Here is a 19736-nt window from a genome sequence, read left to right as displayed (position 1 = left end):
ATTTCACTTTCCTTCCGTTGAATGTTATTTCTTCTTGGAAACAACTTTCTGTGGCTATACCAGTAACGGAGCTATTTTTAGCTCTAGAGCTAACCACATAGTGGTAACTCTCTTATAATTTATATATAAAGATATATATATATATATGTATGTATGTATGTATGTATATGGTACATGGATGGGATGCCAAATGCACTTTTGCCAAACAGACACAATGCCAAATGGACAAGAGGCCAACAAAACATAAAAAAATTAAAATTTCATCTCGTTAAATCTTAAATGCCACATGGGTGATTAGTCATTAAACCATGTAGGTTTATTATGCCTGTTCACCTTTATGTCCATTCGGCATTTTGTCCATTCAGCCTCTTGGCTTCAGTTTCTTGTCCTTTGGCAAAAGTGCATTCAGCAACATGTCCACACACAATATGTGTGTGTGTGTGTGTGTGTGTGTGTGTGTGTGTGTGTGCATGTGTACATGCATACACATATATACATCTATATGAATAAATATATAAATATGTATGCATATATACATTAAGGTGTATATCTGAATACGTGTGTGTGTATGTATACATATATACAAACTCCTGCATTTATATTATTGTATATTCTCTTAGACTTAGTATATATACAACTGCTGCTGCTGTTGTTGTTGTTGTTGTTGTTAAGCAACAAGACGGGTGAAGGTGATTAGGTGATGGTCTAGGGCTTAGGGGCGGGAGACCCCAGACCTTGGAAAGAAGAAAAAAAAACTTTGGTTGTCTTGTTGTAGTCGAGGGCTCTTCGTTGACGCCCAACACCACGGGGAGGTGGTCCTCAAGATCGCTGGAAATGGAGATCTCCAGGTCCAAATTCTTGGACAGCTGCTGCTGCTGCTAGGTGTAGAATGAGCTTTCAGAGTCATATCCTACAATTCCATACGTGGATGTATAAACTGAAGTATCGTCATCTGACACGTCGTACCTGCATGTAGAGAAGGAGAAACGAAAAGGTGAAGACCATAAGATGAACAACAGGAACCGTATGTGTTTGTGTAACAGGTACCACATATGTCTATACGTATTAGGTACCATACATGACTGCATAGCAATAACAAAATGGGGTTTATTTTCACATCAACAGCTAACAAAAATCACATCGTTATCAACTTCATCATCAATATCATCATCATCATCCCCACCCCCACCCCACCACCACCACCATCATCATCACCCCCACCACCACCACCACCACCACTACTACCACACCACCACTACTACCACCACCGCCACCACCACCACCACCATCATCATCATCATCATCACCCCCACCACCATCACCACCACCACCATCACCACCACCACCATCACCACCACCACCATCATCATTATCATCATCATCATCATCACCCCACCACCACCACCACCACCACCACCAACCACCATCATCATCATCATCATCATCATCTCATCATCATTATCATCATCATCATCACCCCCACCACTACCACAACCACCTCCAGATTGGAAGGTTAATAATTGTTTGTTATTAACAACAAATCAATCATCCTCCCTTACAGCTGTTTCAACTGATACTCAGTGAATTAATTATATATATTATATTCACATGCCCTGAGCATATCTTCAGAGGGAAAAAAATATAGCCTTGGATGTTTTATGTGTGTTTATGGATTCATTATAGCAGAATTAATATTCAACCAGTATTTCCTTGGATGACACCATCCCTTCATGAGGCTAACATAACCTCTAATGAATTGTATAATATGCATACATACATACACACATACATACATACATACATACATATATATATATATATATATATATATATAGATATATATATATATATATATATATATATATATATATATATATATATATATATATATATATATATATGTTGATTCGCTAGCCTCTGCACACATTTTTTTTCTCTCCTTCTTTCTGTGTTTTTTCTCTGTGTATCTTTCGGTTGAAGAGCGTAGGCTCAAAACGTTAAAGACTTGTTTTATTTATATTCCTGAGCGCCATACTAATACAATTGTTTGTTGTATTCCACCTGCCTTCGTCTTTTGTTTATTTCCGTAAACCTGCCTTCGTCTTTTGTCTATTTTCATAAAGCTTCCTGTTATATATATATATATAGGGAGAGTTTACGAAAAAAACAAAAGACGAAGACAGGTGGTGTAGAAAACAAACAGATGTATTAGTATAATGCTCAGGAATAGAAAAAGTCTTTTATGTTTCGAGCCTGCGCTCTTCTACAGAAAGGGACACAGAAAGAAACAAGGAGAGAAAAAAAACAAGGATAATGATGATGATGATGATGATGTATACATATATGTGTGTGTGTGTGTGTGTGTGTGTGTTTGTGTATGATGAGGTTAAAAATGAGTTTGAGGTTCAATACTTACCAAGGCTTGTTCGATGTTTGAGAACCCTGCAACAAAATAAAACAGAAAAATGAGACAATGGTTAATGAAAGCCATTGTGTGGTCAAGGGCTGAGGTGAAGAGGGGAGTAAGTGGGATTAGGGGCAAAAGATGGGCAGTGCATGGTAGGAGTAGATGACGGGCAGTGTATAGTGGGTAGATGGCTGCTGTTTGGTGGTTGGTGGTGACTTAGGAGGAGAGGAGGTGATAGAGGGGTGAGGGGATCGAGGGGTTACAGAAGTCTGGTGCAGGCCTTTGCCCGGCTGGTCCTTGTGAAACCATCCCACCCTTGCTAGCATGGAAGGCGAACATTAAACAATGATGAGGATACGTAATGTATGTATGTATGTATGTATGAATGCATGTATGTATGTATGTATGCATGCGTGTATGTATGTATATATGTATGTATGTATGTATGTGTGTGTGTATGTATGACTGTAATGTATGTAATGTATGTATGTATGTATGTACAGACACATGTTTCCTGCAATTATGACTTGAGTAGAGTTCCAGTTTCAAGAAACGGGGTCTACAAGATGGTTCTAGGGTAAGGGCAAGATGGGAGGGAAGTGAGTGAAGTAAAAAATGGGGCCAGTGAAATGTACATTACTTACCCCCAGTGAAAATGATTGGTTGAAAGGTAACCCCTCATCATCAATTGTCTGCCTGCATCGACCAATGAAATCTTTCCGTTGAATGTTTGCATTACTTTGGAAGCTGTCATTTCTCTTGAGGGGTCGGTTAGCATTGTGTGCCCAGCCCCTGAATTCATGATCAGGACGAGATGTTGAGGGAGCCGAGTTGGGTCCCTTTTGGAACGTTCTACCGGCAGTCTCAGAAAGAGTGGCAGAAGCGTGTGATGCCATTTCGAAGTCCCCTTCGGAGAGATTCTGACATCCGTTACCGTTTTCATTCTTGCTGTTTGGTTGACAGTTCGAATGTGTGTCCCCTGCTTGATAGTTCTTAGTATTTGGTCCATGTTTCTCTACAGCCGTTACCCCTCCTCGGAGATCTTCATCTCGCATTTTGGTATTTTTCTCCAGATATCGGAAATGGTTAGCGAGTCGTTCTTGCCGAAGTGAACCAGGAGAATCCTGCATGTTGGCACTCGTGGACGCCAGCTCGCTCTCCATGTCTGTGAGACGATCCACCGATGACCGATGAGGCAGATATTTCCCATGGACACGGGCGTCGACATCGAGCAGGTTGATTCGTTCTCCAGATTTCGGCGGAACAAAATTCCAGCTGCTCGACGTGGAAGGCTTTGATTTCACATAAGGTACCGACCCTTCGCTACGAGCGTTCATGCTGCTTTCCATGCTCTCCTGGCTGCTGCTCTCCCAATCGCTCGAACTCTCCATATCGGTGGTATCCGTCACCGATGATGCCAGAACGAGGCCTCTCCCACTTAGTGGGGGACCAAGCATTCTAGATGCTTCATCGGATCTATGACCAGGCTGCTTTGAATATGACACGGGTCTTCTTGCATTTTGTCTCGATGGCGACTGCTGCTGGTGCTGGTGCCACTGCTGATGCAACCACCTCTGTGGCAGTTGTTGATGTTGTTCTTGTGGTTTCTGCTGCTGCTGCGGCTGCTGTGGCTGCTGTCGTCTCCGTGGAAGCGTGTGACGCAGCTGCTCCTCGGACATTTTTAATCTGGGGTCGCCGTGTTGCGCCGCTCTCGTTCTGCTTGATGGGGAGCTGGCGCAGGAAACAGACGGCTGGCCCCTCCTCGGTACCCTTCTCAGCCTTGTGCTGCTGCTGACGCTGTTGCTGCTGCTGCTGCTGCTGACGCTCGACTGCATGCTGCTGGTAGACATACCATCATGGTAGTCCTCTCGCCACCCGGACGCATTCTGTTGGTCATCTTCCAGCAAAAGGAAGTTTCTGGAAAAAAAAAAGAAAGAGAATATTACGTTCTACTACTACCACCACAACCACAACCACCACTGCCACCGCTGCCACCACCACTACCGCCACTACCACCGCCATCACCACCACAACCACAACCACAGACATATCTACACACACATATCTATATACACACATGCACATATACACACACATGAACATATACAGACATACACATGCATACACACACGTATCTATACAAACACAAGTGCATATACACACACATGCACATATACAGACATAACACATATGCATACACACACATATCTACACACACATATCTATACACACACATGCACACATACACACACATGCACACACACACTCACACACACACACACACGTACATTTTCCATTTGCTTCAAAGTAGAAAATGGCAATTATCTCCGTCTGCAACTCATAGAACTTGGAACCCCCACCGGCAACTTTTCCGCCTCTTATTAGCACCAACCACTGCAAAAGGAGGATCTTATACGCAGTTACCAATATTGGTTCCAGAATCTTTAATAAAACCAAAGAACTGAACCGTTCCTTGGCAAACATTATTGGCAGGCAATAAATTTGTGACTGTTCTGTCTTCAATTCCAATGTCTACCATATTCCACCTCAAAGACAAACATTTGTGCAAACCAATATTTCTTGAATGTCCCATGGGCTGAGAAAATCATTTTATATTTTAATTACAGTTTGGGTTACGAGACTTTGGAAAAAAGTTCTGGAATCTTCCTTGACATCTACGGAGTGTAGGCACAGGCGTGGCTGTGTGGTAAGAAGCTAGCATCCCAACCAGATGGTTCCAGGTTCAGTTCTCACTTTGTAGCACCTTGGGCAGCTGTTTTGTACTATAGCCTCAGGCTGACCAAACCTTGTGAATGAATTTGGTAGATGGAAACTGAAAGAAGCCCATCGTATAGATACTCTTTTATCCTTTTATTTGTTTCAGTCATCCTAACTGCAGCCATGCTGGAGCACTGCCTTTTAGTCGAACAGGACTTATTCTTTGTAAGCTTAGCACTTATTCTATTGGTCATTTTTGCTGAACCACTAAGTTACGGGGATGTAAGCACACTAACATTGGTTGTCAAGTGATGGCGGGGGTGCAAAACACACACACACGCACGCACACACACACACAACACACACACACACACACACACACACACACACATAGACAATGGGCTTCTTTCAGTTGTTGTTGCTGTTGTTGTTGTTATTATTATTAATAAAACAACCAAGCTAACTTCATCTCTCAGCTACAAATGTTTAAAGGTCAAGGGTCAACTTACCGTATGACACGACACCTTTTCTCCACATTCTCCAGTTGCCTGATGTCATTGATGTGGCTGTCATCCATTTCCAGCTTCTCTATCTGCTTCAGTATCCACTCCAGGCTCCCCTCTGGACAGCTCTTCCTCGAACTTCCACCATCGCTGTCCACTCGACACAGCTCTGCCAAGTCACACTCAACTCTCTCCAGCAAGGTGAGTGATTCTCTGTGGAAAGAAGATCAATTGATTACTCACTTAAAAGAGTTCCTTGAGTGCTTCCTCGAGTCTACTTACTTGAGTGTGCTTTCTCTTCACCAGACTCCACTCTGCTTTGGCATGGTCTCTACGGCTAGGGGCCCTTCCTAACGCCAACCACTCCAAGAGTATAGTAGGTGCTTTTCATGTACCTTAACATATCTAAGATTAAATTTATCTCGATTGTTTGTTTTTGTTAAGGAGTATGGTTTGAGAAAGATTTAACTGTTATTTCTAGTTGTTTGAGGGCCTGTAAGGAGGAGGCTCCTTGCCTGTGGTTGTACAATGGAAGAAGAAGCAACAAATTAAATTTTAATTAACGAGGGTGAACTTACTGTATGACTTGGTAGGTTGGTCCCTGCTGGCCAGGGCACTGGTGTTTGGAAGACTGCTGGTGGCGGTGGTGGTGGTGGTGGTGGTGGTGGGAGTGAGGGTGGTGCGGGTCAAGGCTTCTCTGTATGCTTCGGGTCACCTCCCGGACACTTTGCATTTGATTGCGGAGGTCGTGTGACCGCGACTCCAGAGTGTGACGCAGCTGAAAAAAACAAGTTCAGATAATTCTTTTCTGCTCTAGGAACAAGGCCCTAAATTTTTTTTTGGGGTGGGGGCAGTCGATTAGATTAACCCCAGTACGCAACTGGTACTTAATTTATCGACCCCCAAAAGGACCAAAGACAAAATTGACCTTGACGGAATTTGAACTCAGAACATAAAGACAGACGAAATATTTATTTCTTTACTGCCCACAAGGGGCTAAACACAGAGGGGACAAACAAGGACTGACAAAGGGATTAAGTTGATTACATCGACCCCAGTACACAACTGGCACTTAACTTATCAACCCCAAAAGGATGAAAGGCAAAGTCAACCTTGACGGAATCTGAACTCAGAACATAAAGACAGACGAAATACCCCAAAGTATTTCACCCAGCGTGCTAATGTTTCTGCTAGTCAATATTGAAATGAGGGTGGCAGTACTGAAATGGACGGGGTCACAATAGGGAAATGAGGGTCACAGTTCTGAATCAAAGGTGATGATGACAACCGTGATGGTGATGGTGATGGTGACTCTTTCTTGGAGTTCTCTGTTCATCTCTTGGAGACATTATAAAGGGAGCTGTAATTAAGGGGGGGGCACGCACGAAAAAATTTCCATAGCTGGTGGATGCCGTAATGGGCACACCTGCCAATTCTTCTTTGTCGTTGTTGTTGATGTCATCATCGTCATCGTCATCATCATCATCATCATCAAAATCATCATCACCACCACCATCATCATCATCATCATCATCGTCATCATCAAAATCATCATCATCATCATCATCATCATCATCATCATCATCAAAATCATCATCAAAATCATCGTTGTCGTCATCATCATCATCATCAATAACATCATTGTCATCATTATCATTATCATAATCATCATCATCATCAACAACATCGTTGCTGTTGTCTTTGTCATCATTACCATCATCATTGTCGACGTCATCATCAGCATCATCATCATCTTAACATCCCCTTTTCTATCCTCCCATGAGTCAGACTGTATTCCTTAAGGCAAAATTTCCACGGCTGGGATCCCCTTCCTGTCACCAACTCTCACTTGTTTCCAAGCAGCTGTGATGACGACAAGCATGATGATGACGATGACAACCTTGTATCTATGTGAGGAACAGTTCTTACCATTTCAGCTTCTGATCTCACGGATTCCAGTTGGTTGTTGACCCTGAAAACAAAGGGAGAAGAATTTCAAGCAGTTCTTTAGAACATATAACATTTCTAGTGTTTAACCAAACGGTGGGACATTTGTAGTTTTAAAGCCACAGGTGACCTTCTGAAGCACAAAGTGTAGCTTTCTGAATGGTTGAGTGAAGCCTTCCGAAGGGCTAAGAGCAACCTTCTCAAGGGTTAAATATGACCTTCTGAGGGATTAAATGTAATCTTCTGAGGAGCTGTGACCTTGTGTGATCCTAAATGCAAACATTTGTTTGACCACATGCAGCTTTCTGAAGAGCTGTGTGGCTTTCTAAAAGGTCAGGCAGAGCCTTTTAAAGGGCCAAGTGTGGTCCTCTGAGGGGCTAATTTTGGCCTTGGAATACAGGTACAACAGAAACAGGAAGAAAGAGTGAGAGAAAGTTGTGGTGAAAGAGTACAGCAGAGTTTGCCACCACCCACCCCCTGTCGGAGCCTCGTGGAGTTTAGGTGTTTGCACTCAATAAACACTCACAACGCCCGGTCTGGAAATCGAAACTGCAATCCTACAAACGCGAGTCCGCTGCCCTAACCACTGGGCCATTGTGCCTCCACAAGGAGCACTCAATTGGTTAGGACAATGAGGGTCCCAGCTGATCTGGTCAACGGAACAGCTTACTCGTGAAAATAACATGCAAGTGGTTGAGTGCTCCCCTGCAATGACAAATAAGTTGCTAAAGCATACATGTGTTTGAATAAAAGACGGGAGAGTCAACACTGGGCCCCGGGGGGGGGGTAACAAAAACAAAAAAGAAAAAGAAAACTGACTTACCTCTCCACCAAAGACCCAAAATTGCACATTTCTCTCAATAAAATATGACTCAGCTCAAAAACAGCCAAATAATTCCAGCAGTCTATGTGGCCTGCTGACAGGGCCACCTGTGAGGGCCTCAACCCTTGGGGATCCAATGCTGTTAGATCAAAGGCTTTTTCCACGAGGACCTGCAGCAGAACCAGAATAAAGAATTTTAGGGGTCAGCTTTTATATTGTGATTTCAATCCTTGCTGTGGTGTTTACTGTTTCCTTTTACCTTTTGCTTGTTTCCGTCATTAGACTGTGGCCATGCTGGGGCACAGCCTTGAAGAATTTTTAGTAGGATGAACTGATACCTCCGACCCCTTACTTAGTTTATTTGTTTTTGTTTATTTTTTAAGTTTCGTACTTATCTGACACTGAGGACAGGTAACCACCTAGAAACCCTGGTCTGTGAGTATTTCATAAGGCGATGAGAGAGCGATGACCTCCTTTGTGAATGCTATACAGTTACAAACTGTGTACACATGGTTCTGGGTTCAGTCCCACTGCATAGCACCTTGAGCAAGTGTCTTCTACTATAGTTTTGTGAGTGGATTTGGTAGATAGAAACTGAAAGAAGCCTGTCGTATATATATCATCATCATCATCATTATCATCATCATATATGTGTGTGTATGTGTGTGTGTCTGTGTTTACTATTTGAAAAGTACCATTGATCAAAAACTAATGAAGAATTATGGACTTTCTGTTCCCCTCCCATTTGTTTTTACATTCAGTATACATTATGTTGTTTTTTTTATACATTTTCATAATATATATTTATGTATATATATGTATATATATATGTATATATATATGTATATATATGTATGTGTATATATATATATATATATTATATATATATATATATATATATATATTATATATATATATATATATATATATATATAAACATATATATATATATATATATATATATATATATATATATATATATATATATATGATAGTCTTATTTTAGTTTCCATCTACCAATTCTCACATTTTTACAATTGCATCAGACCCAGAGCTTATGTTTTTATCAGCCCTGAAGAAATAAGCGGTGAACAAAACACCACAAGACATTCTGTCAGATGCTCAACAGACTCTGCCAATTCCCCAACCACGTAGAGGCACTTTGGTTCCTAACTTACCTGTAAACACTGGAGATGTCCGTTATAGGCGGCACAGTGTGCCAGAGTGTAACCTTTCTCAGACATTCTCAGGTCTTCACATTCCATGCAGACGTCTCCCAGCAACGCTAAGCCATTTGTCTCAACTTTCTGCAAAAGAAAAAAAATAATGTTTTCTGAAGTCAACTGATAAATCCTCTTTGGTTGCAAAGCAGGCTTTTAATCACACAGTCACATCTGCACCTGTGTTGTTTGTTTTGTCTTGTTGTTGCTTTTTTTTTAAGTAAAAGATGCTGTACTTAGAAAGGCATAACAAGATGGGATGGCCAAAGTAGGATTGCTTTTCATTAGAGGTCTGTTCAATCAAGGTGGACTTAGGACAAAACAATAACAACAACAACAGCAACAATAACATGCACAGACAATAAAATGTTAAACAACAGAGAAATTTACTTACCAATTTTGGAGACTCCATCAGTGCCTTCTTGAGGATTTTGTGGGTAACCAATCCCTTTTGTGGATGGGACCAGACACCACAATCAACCATGTTGCTCTGTCTGCCCTTCTCTTTGATGCTGGGCCCTAATGAGATAGAGGCATTATGACCCACATCAACTTTTGGTCGTCGGAAACTGTCTCTGTGAAACCTGCTGTTACGATTACCATTGCACTCTACATCTGCGCCACTTTTGACACCATTGCTGTTGTTATTGAGGCTGCTGCAACTGCCACTATGACTACAGCCATTGCTTGCAATATTGCAATTGTTATTGTTGGTTGGAGTATTAGGGGTGATATCTGCAGTGACGGTGAAGGTGTTGGCAGCTTTGGTGCTGCAGGGTCTCATTTGTCCCTGCCTGTTATTGTTCACATTTGAATCTGTTAACACCCGACACCTGCGTTGGCTGCCAAACAAGGCTTTATTCCGCATACGTGCACTCTGGCCAGTGCAACCACCCTCCAAGCTACACGTGTCGCTCAGTGGAAAAAGATAGTCATCCTCGGGTTGTCGGAGGTCATCATACGAAAGTGACTTCTTTGCCCTCAATGCCTGCTCCGCGTTGTCCTTCCGTCGAAATAAGTTGTTTCCTATTCTCGGCTTCTGCTTGCGGTTCTGTGTAATCTTCTTCTCAATGAAACACACAGCCTCTGTCACCTTTGACCGTGCATCTTTCTCGCTTTTCACCTTCAGCCTCTGATCTCTCTGCATGTCATCCTAGATGTACACACAAAAATAAAAATAGAAACAATTACATCATGAAATACTCCATCAGTGCTGATGGTAAGTGTTCCAGTTTATGCAATCAATAGAACAGCCTGTCTGTGAGATTAACATGAAGGTGATTGAGTACTTCACAGACACGTGCACCCTTAACGTAGTTCTCAAAGAGAACATGTCTAGCTATGGACCAATGTTAACATGTTTGAGAAGAAGTGAGGATTGGTGACAGGAAGGGCATCCCAACTGTAAGAAATCCAATTCATCAAATTCTATCTGACCCATGTCAGCAAGGAAAAGTGAACAATAAAAACAATGGTGATAAATAGCGTATACACACACACACACACACACAGAATCATGACATTGTAAGGTAGGTGTGAGATGCTGGATCTGGCTACTTTTGATCATAAAATGGGTAGAATATTTGGGCTGGATATGACCGGTTTATATGCTAAAGGGGTCAAAGAGTGTAGGGAGTTTGTTGAGGGGAGATTTGGCTGTTACATTGTGTAAGGTCAAATGACAACACAGAAACTCCCTCACTGGTTCACATGGTCCCTATTTTAACCCTTTAGGGTTCAGATTACTCTGTCAAATGCAATGCTTATTTATTCACAGTATATTAAATTAATAATGCATTATCTCATGGCTTTGAAATTTCAATGATGGAATTTTATTTTTTAGAATGATGTTGTAGGGCAGGTATGAGAGGCCTGATCTGGTCAGCTTGACCATAAAAGAGGTTGAATATTTGGGCCTGATATTGCTGGTTTAAATGTTAGCAGGTAAAAGTGAATAGAGAGTTTGTTGAGGGGAGATTTGGCTGTTATATTGTGTAAGGTCAAGTGACTACACGGAAGCTCTCTTGCTGGTCATTGTTGGAACATCTCTGATCATAGGTCTGCCTGATCAGTACTGGCCTGGGGTTAAACAAAGAAGGATACATGTGATAATGCAGTTCTAGATACACTATGTTTGAATAAAAGATGGGATGGTCACAGCTGGACCATCTTTGATCAAAGGTCTGCTGGATCAGGACTGACCTGTGGCTAAACGACAAGAAGGACACATTAGATAATGTAGTCCTAGATACACTATGCCTGAATCAAAGATAGGATGGTCACAGCTGGACCATCTTTGATCAAAAGTCTGCTGGATCAGGAGTGACCTGGGGCTAAATAACAAGAAGGACACATTAGATAATGCAGTCCTAGATACACTTATGTCTGAATAAAAGATGGGATGGTCATGACCGGAACATCTTTGATCATAAGTTTGCCGGATCAGGACTGACCTGGGGCTAAACAACAACAACAAGGAAGGACACATCAAAAAATGTAGTCCTAGGTACACTATGCTTCAATACAAGAAGGGAAAGCCTTTCGAATACCTTTTAATACAGGATCTGCTAGATTAGGATACTACAACATCAACAACAACAAAAGGACCTACCCCAGAGACCGTGCTGTCGCTGTTTCGAACTGTGTCATCGGACGAAGAGGCGAAACACTCCGAAATATTATCGTCGATTGGGAATTCTTTAACGAACGTCTCAAAGTCTTCGTCGAATCTTCTGTTCCACAGGTTGAAGTTGGCATCGGCACCACTGCCACCACCGCCACCGCCGCCGCCCCTGCCACCGCCTCTGCCACCACCTTCACCTCCGCCCAGGCGGCCATCGTGGCTCCTCTGGATGTAGCGTTGCTTCAAGGATTTGATGCTGAGAAAATCTACAAAGTTCCGAAAAGTAAAAAGAAGAAGAAGAAACAAATGAAGTTTTAAAATCTGTTCTTTTTTTTCTTTTACTTTTTGGTATTTGATAATAATAATAATAATAATAATAATAATAATAATAATAAAAAAAACCTTTTTTTTTAGACATTCATTAGTACAACATCCCCACCCCCCAAATATATGGCACACTAGGCATAACAACAACATGAACTTCCAACCCTGTTGTCTCTTGAGGTCTCTGGGTGAGACTTGGAGCCAGCTTGTACAAATATAAAGCAAAAGTCAAACATAGAATAATAATAATAATAATAATAATAATAATAATAATAATAATAATAACAATACTCTCTCTCTCTCTTTTACTCTTTTACTTGTTTCAGTCATTTGACTGCGGCCATGCTGGAGCACCGCCTTTAGTCAAGCAAATCGACCCCGGGACTTATTCTTTCGTAAGTCCAGTACTTATTCTATCAGTCCCTTTTTGCCGAACCGCTAAGTGACGGGGACGTAAACACACCAGCATCAGTTGTCAAGCAATGCTAGGGGGACAAACACAGACACACAAACACACACACACAAACACATACACACGCATACATACATATATATATATATACATATATACGACGGGCTTCTTTCAGTTTCCGCTACCAAAAATGATGATAATAATAATAATAATAATAATAATAATAATAATAATAATAATAATAATAATAATAAGAAGAAGAAGAAGAAGAAGAGAAGAAGAAGAAGAAGAAGAAGAAGAAGAAGAAGAAGAAGAAGGAAGGAAGGAAGAGGTAAAATAAAAACATAAATAAATAAATGAATCCCTTAAAATTTGAAATTGCAAGAATTTGGAAAATGGAAACTGAATGTTGTGATTGTAGTAATTGGTGCTTTGGGAATTGTGAGTAAAGATATTGAGAAATGGCTGAAGGAGGTTGGAATAGAATGTCTTGGAGAGCTTCTACAGAAAGGTTTTGCCTCTTAGGAACAGGAAGGATTATCAGAAGGGTTCTAAGCACTCGAAAGACTAATCAAAGACTGAGGATATCTAGGGTTATAGGGAGTGGCCCCCTGCTACCCACATAAATCCTGCCAGGAATAAAACCAAACTTGAATCAAATTAATAATAAGAGCTCTCAGAGAAGGCAAACCTCCGCCAAGGTAACACCAACGTCCTCTCAACGATTAGCCAGAGATGATTTTTAAAAATGAGAATATCTGAAATAAATTTGACTGCTCTTACAAATGAGAATTCTAAAAATGAACCTGGCTGCTCTCAAAAATTAAGTAAAAAAAAACAGGGAAAATAATCCAGAATCCTTGTCCGGTACTGGATTGATCTGAAAGTCTAATCAGCTTGTGCCAGTCATGGGACCAAACATCCCTGAAAGTTTCATCTGAATCTATCCAGCCGTTCTTCAGATGCTTTGTCCACAGACAAACAAACAAACAAACACAACTGAAAACAATACCTCTACCTTCACTAAGGTGAATAACAATAATAATAATGATAATAATGATAATGATAATAATGATAATGATAATAATGATAATAATGATAATGATAATAATGATAATAATGATAATGATAATAATGATAATAATGATAATGATAATAATGATAATGAGATAATGATAATGATAATAATGATAATAATGATAATGATAATAATGATAATAATGATAATAATGATAATGATAATAATGATAATAATGATAATAATGATAATGATAATAATGATAATGATAATAATGATAATAATGATAATGATAATAATGATAATAATGATAATAATGATAATGATAATAATGATAATGATAATAATGATAATAATGATAATGATAATAATGTATAATGATAATAATGATAATGATAATAATGATAATGATAATAATGATAATAATGATAATGATAATAATGATAATAATGATAATGATAATAATGATAATAATGATAATAATTATATTGATAATAATGATAATAATGATAATAATGATAATGATAATAATGATAATAATGATAATAATGATAATGATAATAATGATAATAATGATAATGATAATAATGATAATAATGATAATGATAATAATGATAATAATGATAATGATAATAATGATAATAATGATAATAATTATATTGATAATAATAATAATAATGAAACGAAAACAATTGCTGCGTGGAAGGTGTTTATAAGCCATTTAAGAAACACACAAAAGCCGTTCGATTCACTTCAACATTTAAGTTAGTGAATCGAACGGTTTCTGTGTGTTTCTTAAATGGCTTATAAACACCTTCCACGCTGCAATTGTTTTCGTTCCAGTACACGATCTCAGATCAGGTCACTTGCTATGCGAGTACATCTCGATAATAATGATAATGATAATAATGATAATAATGATAATAATGATAATAATAATTGTGATGATTGTAGGTATAACATACTGTTTCGATCTAAGGACAAACATCTTTGGAATTCTGCTGGGTCCATCCTTCCGGGTAAATGAATAAGGTTTGTGACAAGGGTTAGCAAGGAGCAGGGTTAAAATGGTGGATAAAGAGAGAGAGAGAGAGAGAGAGAGAGAGAGAGAGAGAGAGAGAAGGACAGAGACAGAGAGACAGGAAGAGAGAGAGAGAGAAACAGACGAGTGAGAGAGAGAGAAGTGGTTGAGAGGGGCTCAGGGATTAGGATCAGCCCCGGTCTTTGTTCCTTTTTGTTTCTTTGCAGTGTCTGCAGCAGCAGCAGCGGTGGTGGTGGTGGTGGTGGTGGCAGTGGTAGTAGTGGTGGTGGTGGTGGTGGTAGTGGTAGTAGTGGTGATGGTGGTGGTGGTGGTGGTGGTGGTGTTGGTGGTGGCAGTGGTAGTAGTGGTGGTGGTGGTGGTGGCAGTGGTAGTAGTGGTGGTGGTGGCAATGGTAGTAGTGGTGGTGGTAGTGTTGGCCATAGTGGTGGTGGTGGTGGTGGTGTTGGTAATAGTAGCAGTATACATATGTAAGTGTTCGTGTGTGTGTATATGAATCTCTGTGCGTGTATGCATGTGTGTGCATGTGTGTGTATGTGTGTATGTGCATGTGTGTGTATGCATTAATCCTATTGCAGCTGTGAAGACTTGCTAATCCTATGATCACGTGTTCAAACCTTACCACAACACCTATTGTCTATCTGCTTTGGCCCCTGGGCAAGGTGTACCTCCACCTACACAGCTCTACTTACCACATCAAACTGTTCACCTAAGTAATCAATCTACCTGCTAAAAATAGCACCTCAGACTGTATAGTGCAAATAGTAGGAAACGGGACCCACGTGGTCTGCCGGAAGGGTAACGTCAGTGTGCATGTACGACAGGGCGTAATGGATTTAAGAGTAAATTTGGGTTATAAGAGGTAAGTCGATTACAGGTAAGTCCACCCCCCCCCCCCAATTCATCACAGGGAAAGTTCGCTGCCGTTAAATCACTGTGGAGAAAGTTAACCGCAAAGAAAGTTTATTGAGAAAATACATCCATAATATCTCACCATTCATCATCATCATCGTTTAACATCCACTTTCCATGCTGGCATGGGTTGGACGATTTGACTGATGGCTGGCGAACCAGATGGCTGCACCAGGCTCCAATCTTGATCTGGCAGAGTTTCTACAGCTGGATGCCCTTCCTAACGCCATTATTTGGATATTTTTTGATTCCATGTAACACATGTTTCATAACAAGCTAGGAATCACTAAGGTGCACCTGTAGGGGAAATATATATAATCTCCTGTCTGTAATTCTACAGACAAATGGAACTAAAAATATACCAAATTTTCCAGTCTTCTGTTTTGACATACATGCATATGTTTTGACACACAGACATACATATACATCGGAGGCGCAACGGCCCAGTGGTTAGGGCAGCGGACTCGCGGTCGTAGGATCGCGGTTTCGATTCCCAGACCGGGCGTTGTGAGTGTTTGGTCGGATCAACCGGAACCCTCATCGTCGTAACCGACGGAGTGCTTCCACATCCACATATACATCATCATCATCATCATCATCATCATCGTTTAACATCTGCTTTCCATGCTAGCATGGGTTGGACGATTTGACTGAGGTCTGCGAACCAGATGGCTGCACCAGACTCCATTCTGATCTGGCAGAGTTTCTACAGCTGGATGCCCTTCCTAATGCCAACCACTCCGAGAGTGTAGTGGGTGCTTTTTATGTGCCACCTGCACAGGAGCCAGTCCAGCAGCACTGGCAACAATCTCGCTCAAATAGTTAAAAAACTATTTTAAATCTTTAAATCTTTAAATTGTTTCAGCTTGAAAGCTGTGGCCATGCTGGGGTTACTGAAAACAAAAAATGGTGAATTGATGACGGTGGACTTACCAGACATGAGAGACACCAGTTGTAGTGTTCAAGAGAGAAGACTGCGCTGGTATGGTCAAGTGAAGGTGGTGTTGGTGGTGATGGTGGTGGTGGTAATGTTGATGATCATAAAGATAACAATGACAATGATGATGATGATGATGATGATAACAGCCACAATGACGACGACAACACTGATTAAGCGATAACGATGCGTTATTATCTGCCAGCAAAGATGCGAGATAAACGTGTCCATAAATCATATCTGATGAAAATAAAAGTTACAGAGAAAGAGAGAGAGAGAGAGAGGGGGAAGAGAGGAAGAAAGAGAGAGAGGGAAGAGAGGAGAGAGAGAGAGAGAGAGAGAGAGAGAGAGAAATAAATAAAAGAATTAAAAACGTGAATCATGCGAAAACATTAAAAAAAAAAGATAGTCCATGAAACGATGCTTCGTTAATGAGGAGGTAATTAATTGTCTGATCGGATTTAAAGTGTGAGGAATTCATTTCAATATTGGTTTTTTCGGTGAGAGAAATCCTAGACAGAGGTGGAAATATAAGAAGTTGTGTCTGGTTTTTTTTTTTTTAGGTGGAAGATCGCATGCTTTTGAGGGGAGGGGCAGGAGGAGAGGCTGGTTGGTGCCACTGACACCCACCCTTCTACGTGACCGGTGCCTTAGTCTATTATCATCATCATCATCATCAGCATCATCATCTTCACAATAGTTGTTGTCATCACAGCTATCGTCGTCATCGTCATCATCGTCATCGTCCTCCTTCTCCTCCTTCTCATCATCATCATCATCGTCATCATCATCATTGATGTCATTTCCACCACCACCACCACCACCACCATCATCATCATCATCTTTATCATTAACGTCATCCATCACCAGCACTACAACCATCATCATCAACCTCATCACCATCACCACCATCACCACCATCACCACCATCACCACCACCTCCACCACTACCACCACCACCACCAGATAAAATGCATGAATAATTCAAAACAATGTAATTAAGCGTCTCGTTTGCAAGACTAATCTCAATGTCAAAGGGTTTTAATTGCAGTGCCACCAGTTTCCAGTTTGATGGGGGTCAGTCGACCCCATTGATCTTTGTACTTGACTGGTACTTTATTCTATTGACCCCTGGAGGATAAATCACACAAGCGAACAAGTAGCTTGTTCACCAACCACATGGTTCCGGGTTCAGTTCCACTGCATGGCACCTTGGGCAAGTGTCTTCTACTATAGCCTTGGGCCAACCAAAGCCTTGTGAGTGGATTTGGTAGACGGAAACTGAAGAAGCCCGTCAATATATGTATATATATATATATATATAGGGCACAAGAGGGGCTATGTGGTAAGTAGTTTGCTTATCAACCACATGGTTATGGGTTCAGTCCTACTGCATGGCACCTTGGGCAAGTGTCTTCTACTATAGCCTCGGGCCGACCAAAGCCTTGTGAGTGGATTTGGTAGACGGAAACTGAAAGAAGCCCATCATATATATGTATATATATATATGTGTGTGTGTATATGTTTGTGTGTCTGTGTTTGTCCCCCCCAACATCGCTTGACAACCGATGCTGGTGTGTTTACGTTCCCGTCACTTAGCGGTTCGACAAAAGAGAACGATAGAATAAGTACTAGGCTTATAAATAATAAGTCCTAGGGTCGATTTGCTCGACTAAAGGTGGTGCTCCAGCATGGCCGCAGTCAAATGACTGAAACAAGTAAAAGAGTGAAAGAGTAAAGAGTAAAGAGTTAAAAAAAAATTGTTGGAAAAGCTCCAATTTTGAAAAATCTGCTCAAGTGGGGGCGGCACTCCCCCTTGCTCCCCTATTAGCTGTGCCACTGTTTGTTCTTGCAGCAGCATTCACCCTGGGTGATTTGATCCATCCAGCTCCAACCAATAGGTTTACCATAAGACATCTGACAGTCACCCCCTAATGTTTCAGCAGGCAAACAAATGCTTCTGCCCAAACCCACACACACCCTGCAACCCAAAACTCCACCTTGCAAATTTGACAAATAACCTCACCGGGAGGGCAAGCATGTCAGATAATGCAGACACCATAGCCGGCATGTCATTCACTGATGAGGTATAGAGCAGGTATGTGCTGTCAGTAATTACTCAGGGTAAGCAGTTGGTGATGTTTATGTAGTAAAACACACAAAAAATAAGCAAAACACAGCCATGTGACTGAGTTGAAGGCAGATTTCCTTCTGCCTTTATAGCACATACAGAAAACGGTGTTGTAGGAGTGTACACAGCATGTGTACTACAGCAGTAATATATGTAGCTTAAATACTGAGATTGAAAAGCCAGGGTGAATTATGCCTACCTAATCTAGAAAAAAGGAGACACATGGCCAAGTGGTTAGAACAGCAGACTCGGGGTCATGGAGGGGCTACTGGGTAGCAATGATACAGAGGAGCAGGGGTGTGAGGACAGGATTGGGGACTGAAAGCTGGGCAAGGGGTGAGAGCTAGGCATAGTGATTGAAGGAAGATTGCGAGAAAGAGAAAAGATGTAAATTGGTTTGTATTTTTTCTTTGCTCCGTCGGTTGCGACGACGAGGGTCCAAGCTGATCTGATCAACGGAACAGCTTGCTCGTGAAATTAACGTGCAAGTGACTGAAAAATCCACAGACACACGTACCCCTAACATAGTTCTTGGGGAGATTCAGCGTGACACAGAATGTGACAAGGCCGGCCCTTTGAAATAGAGGTACAAATCACTTTTGCCAACTGAGTGGACAGGAGCAACATGTAAATAAAGTGTCTTGCTCAAGGACACAACGCGTGGCCGGGAATTGAACTCACGACCTTACAATCATATACTTTGCTCGACTGCAAGAGACTGG

General features: G+C 41.1%; 1 protein-coding gene across 1 annotated transcript; it reads right to left on the bottom strand.

Moving 5' to 3' along the window:
* Positions 1-316: 316 nt before the first annotated feature.
* Positions 317-15063, bottom strand: LOC115227425. Its single transcript, XM_036498619.1, has 12 exons — positions 14961-15063; positions 12230-12507; positions 10013-10771; positions 9577-9705; positions 8399-8568; positions 7558-7600; positions 6207-6406; positions 5635-5841; positions 3052-4324; positions 2417-2442; positions 876-966; positions 317-649 (listed from the first exon to the last, which is right to left on the bottom strand). The coding sequence occupies exons 1-11, from the start codon at positions 15004-15006 to the stop codon at positions 879-881; spliced, it is 3219 nt and encodes a 1072-aa protein (XP_036354512.1). The 5' UTR covers positions 15007-15063; the 3' UTR covers positions 317-649; positions 876-878.
* Positions 15064-19736: the final 4673 nt, after the last annotated feature.

Source organism: Octopus sinensis, unplaced genomic scaffold (assembly GCF_006345805.1).
Source record: "Octopus sinensis unplaced genomic scaffold, ASM634580v1 Contig03081, whole genome shotgun sequence".
Taxonomy (NCBI): Eukaryota; Metazoa; Mollusca; class Cephalopoda; order Octopoda; family Octopodidae; genus Octopus; species Octopus sinensis.
Note: the sequence above shows the minus strand (reverse complement) of the source record. Positions and strands in the feature narration are given on the sequence as shown.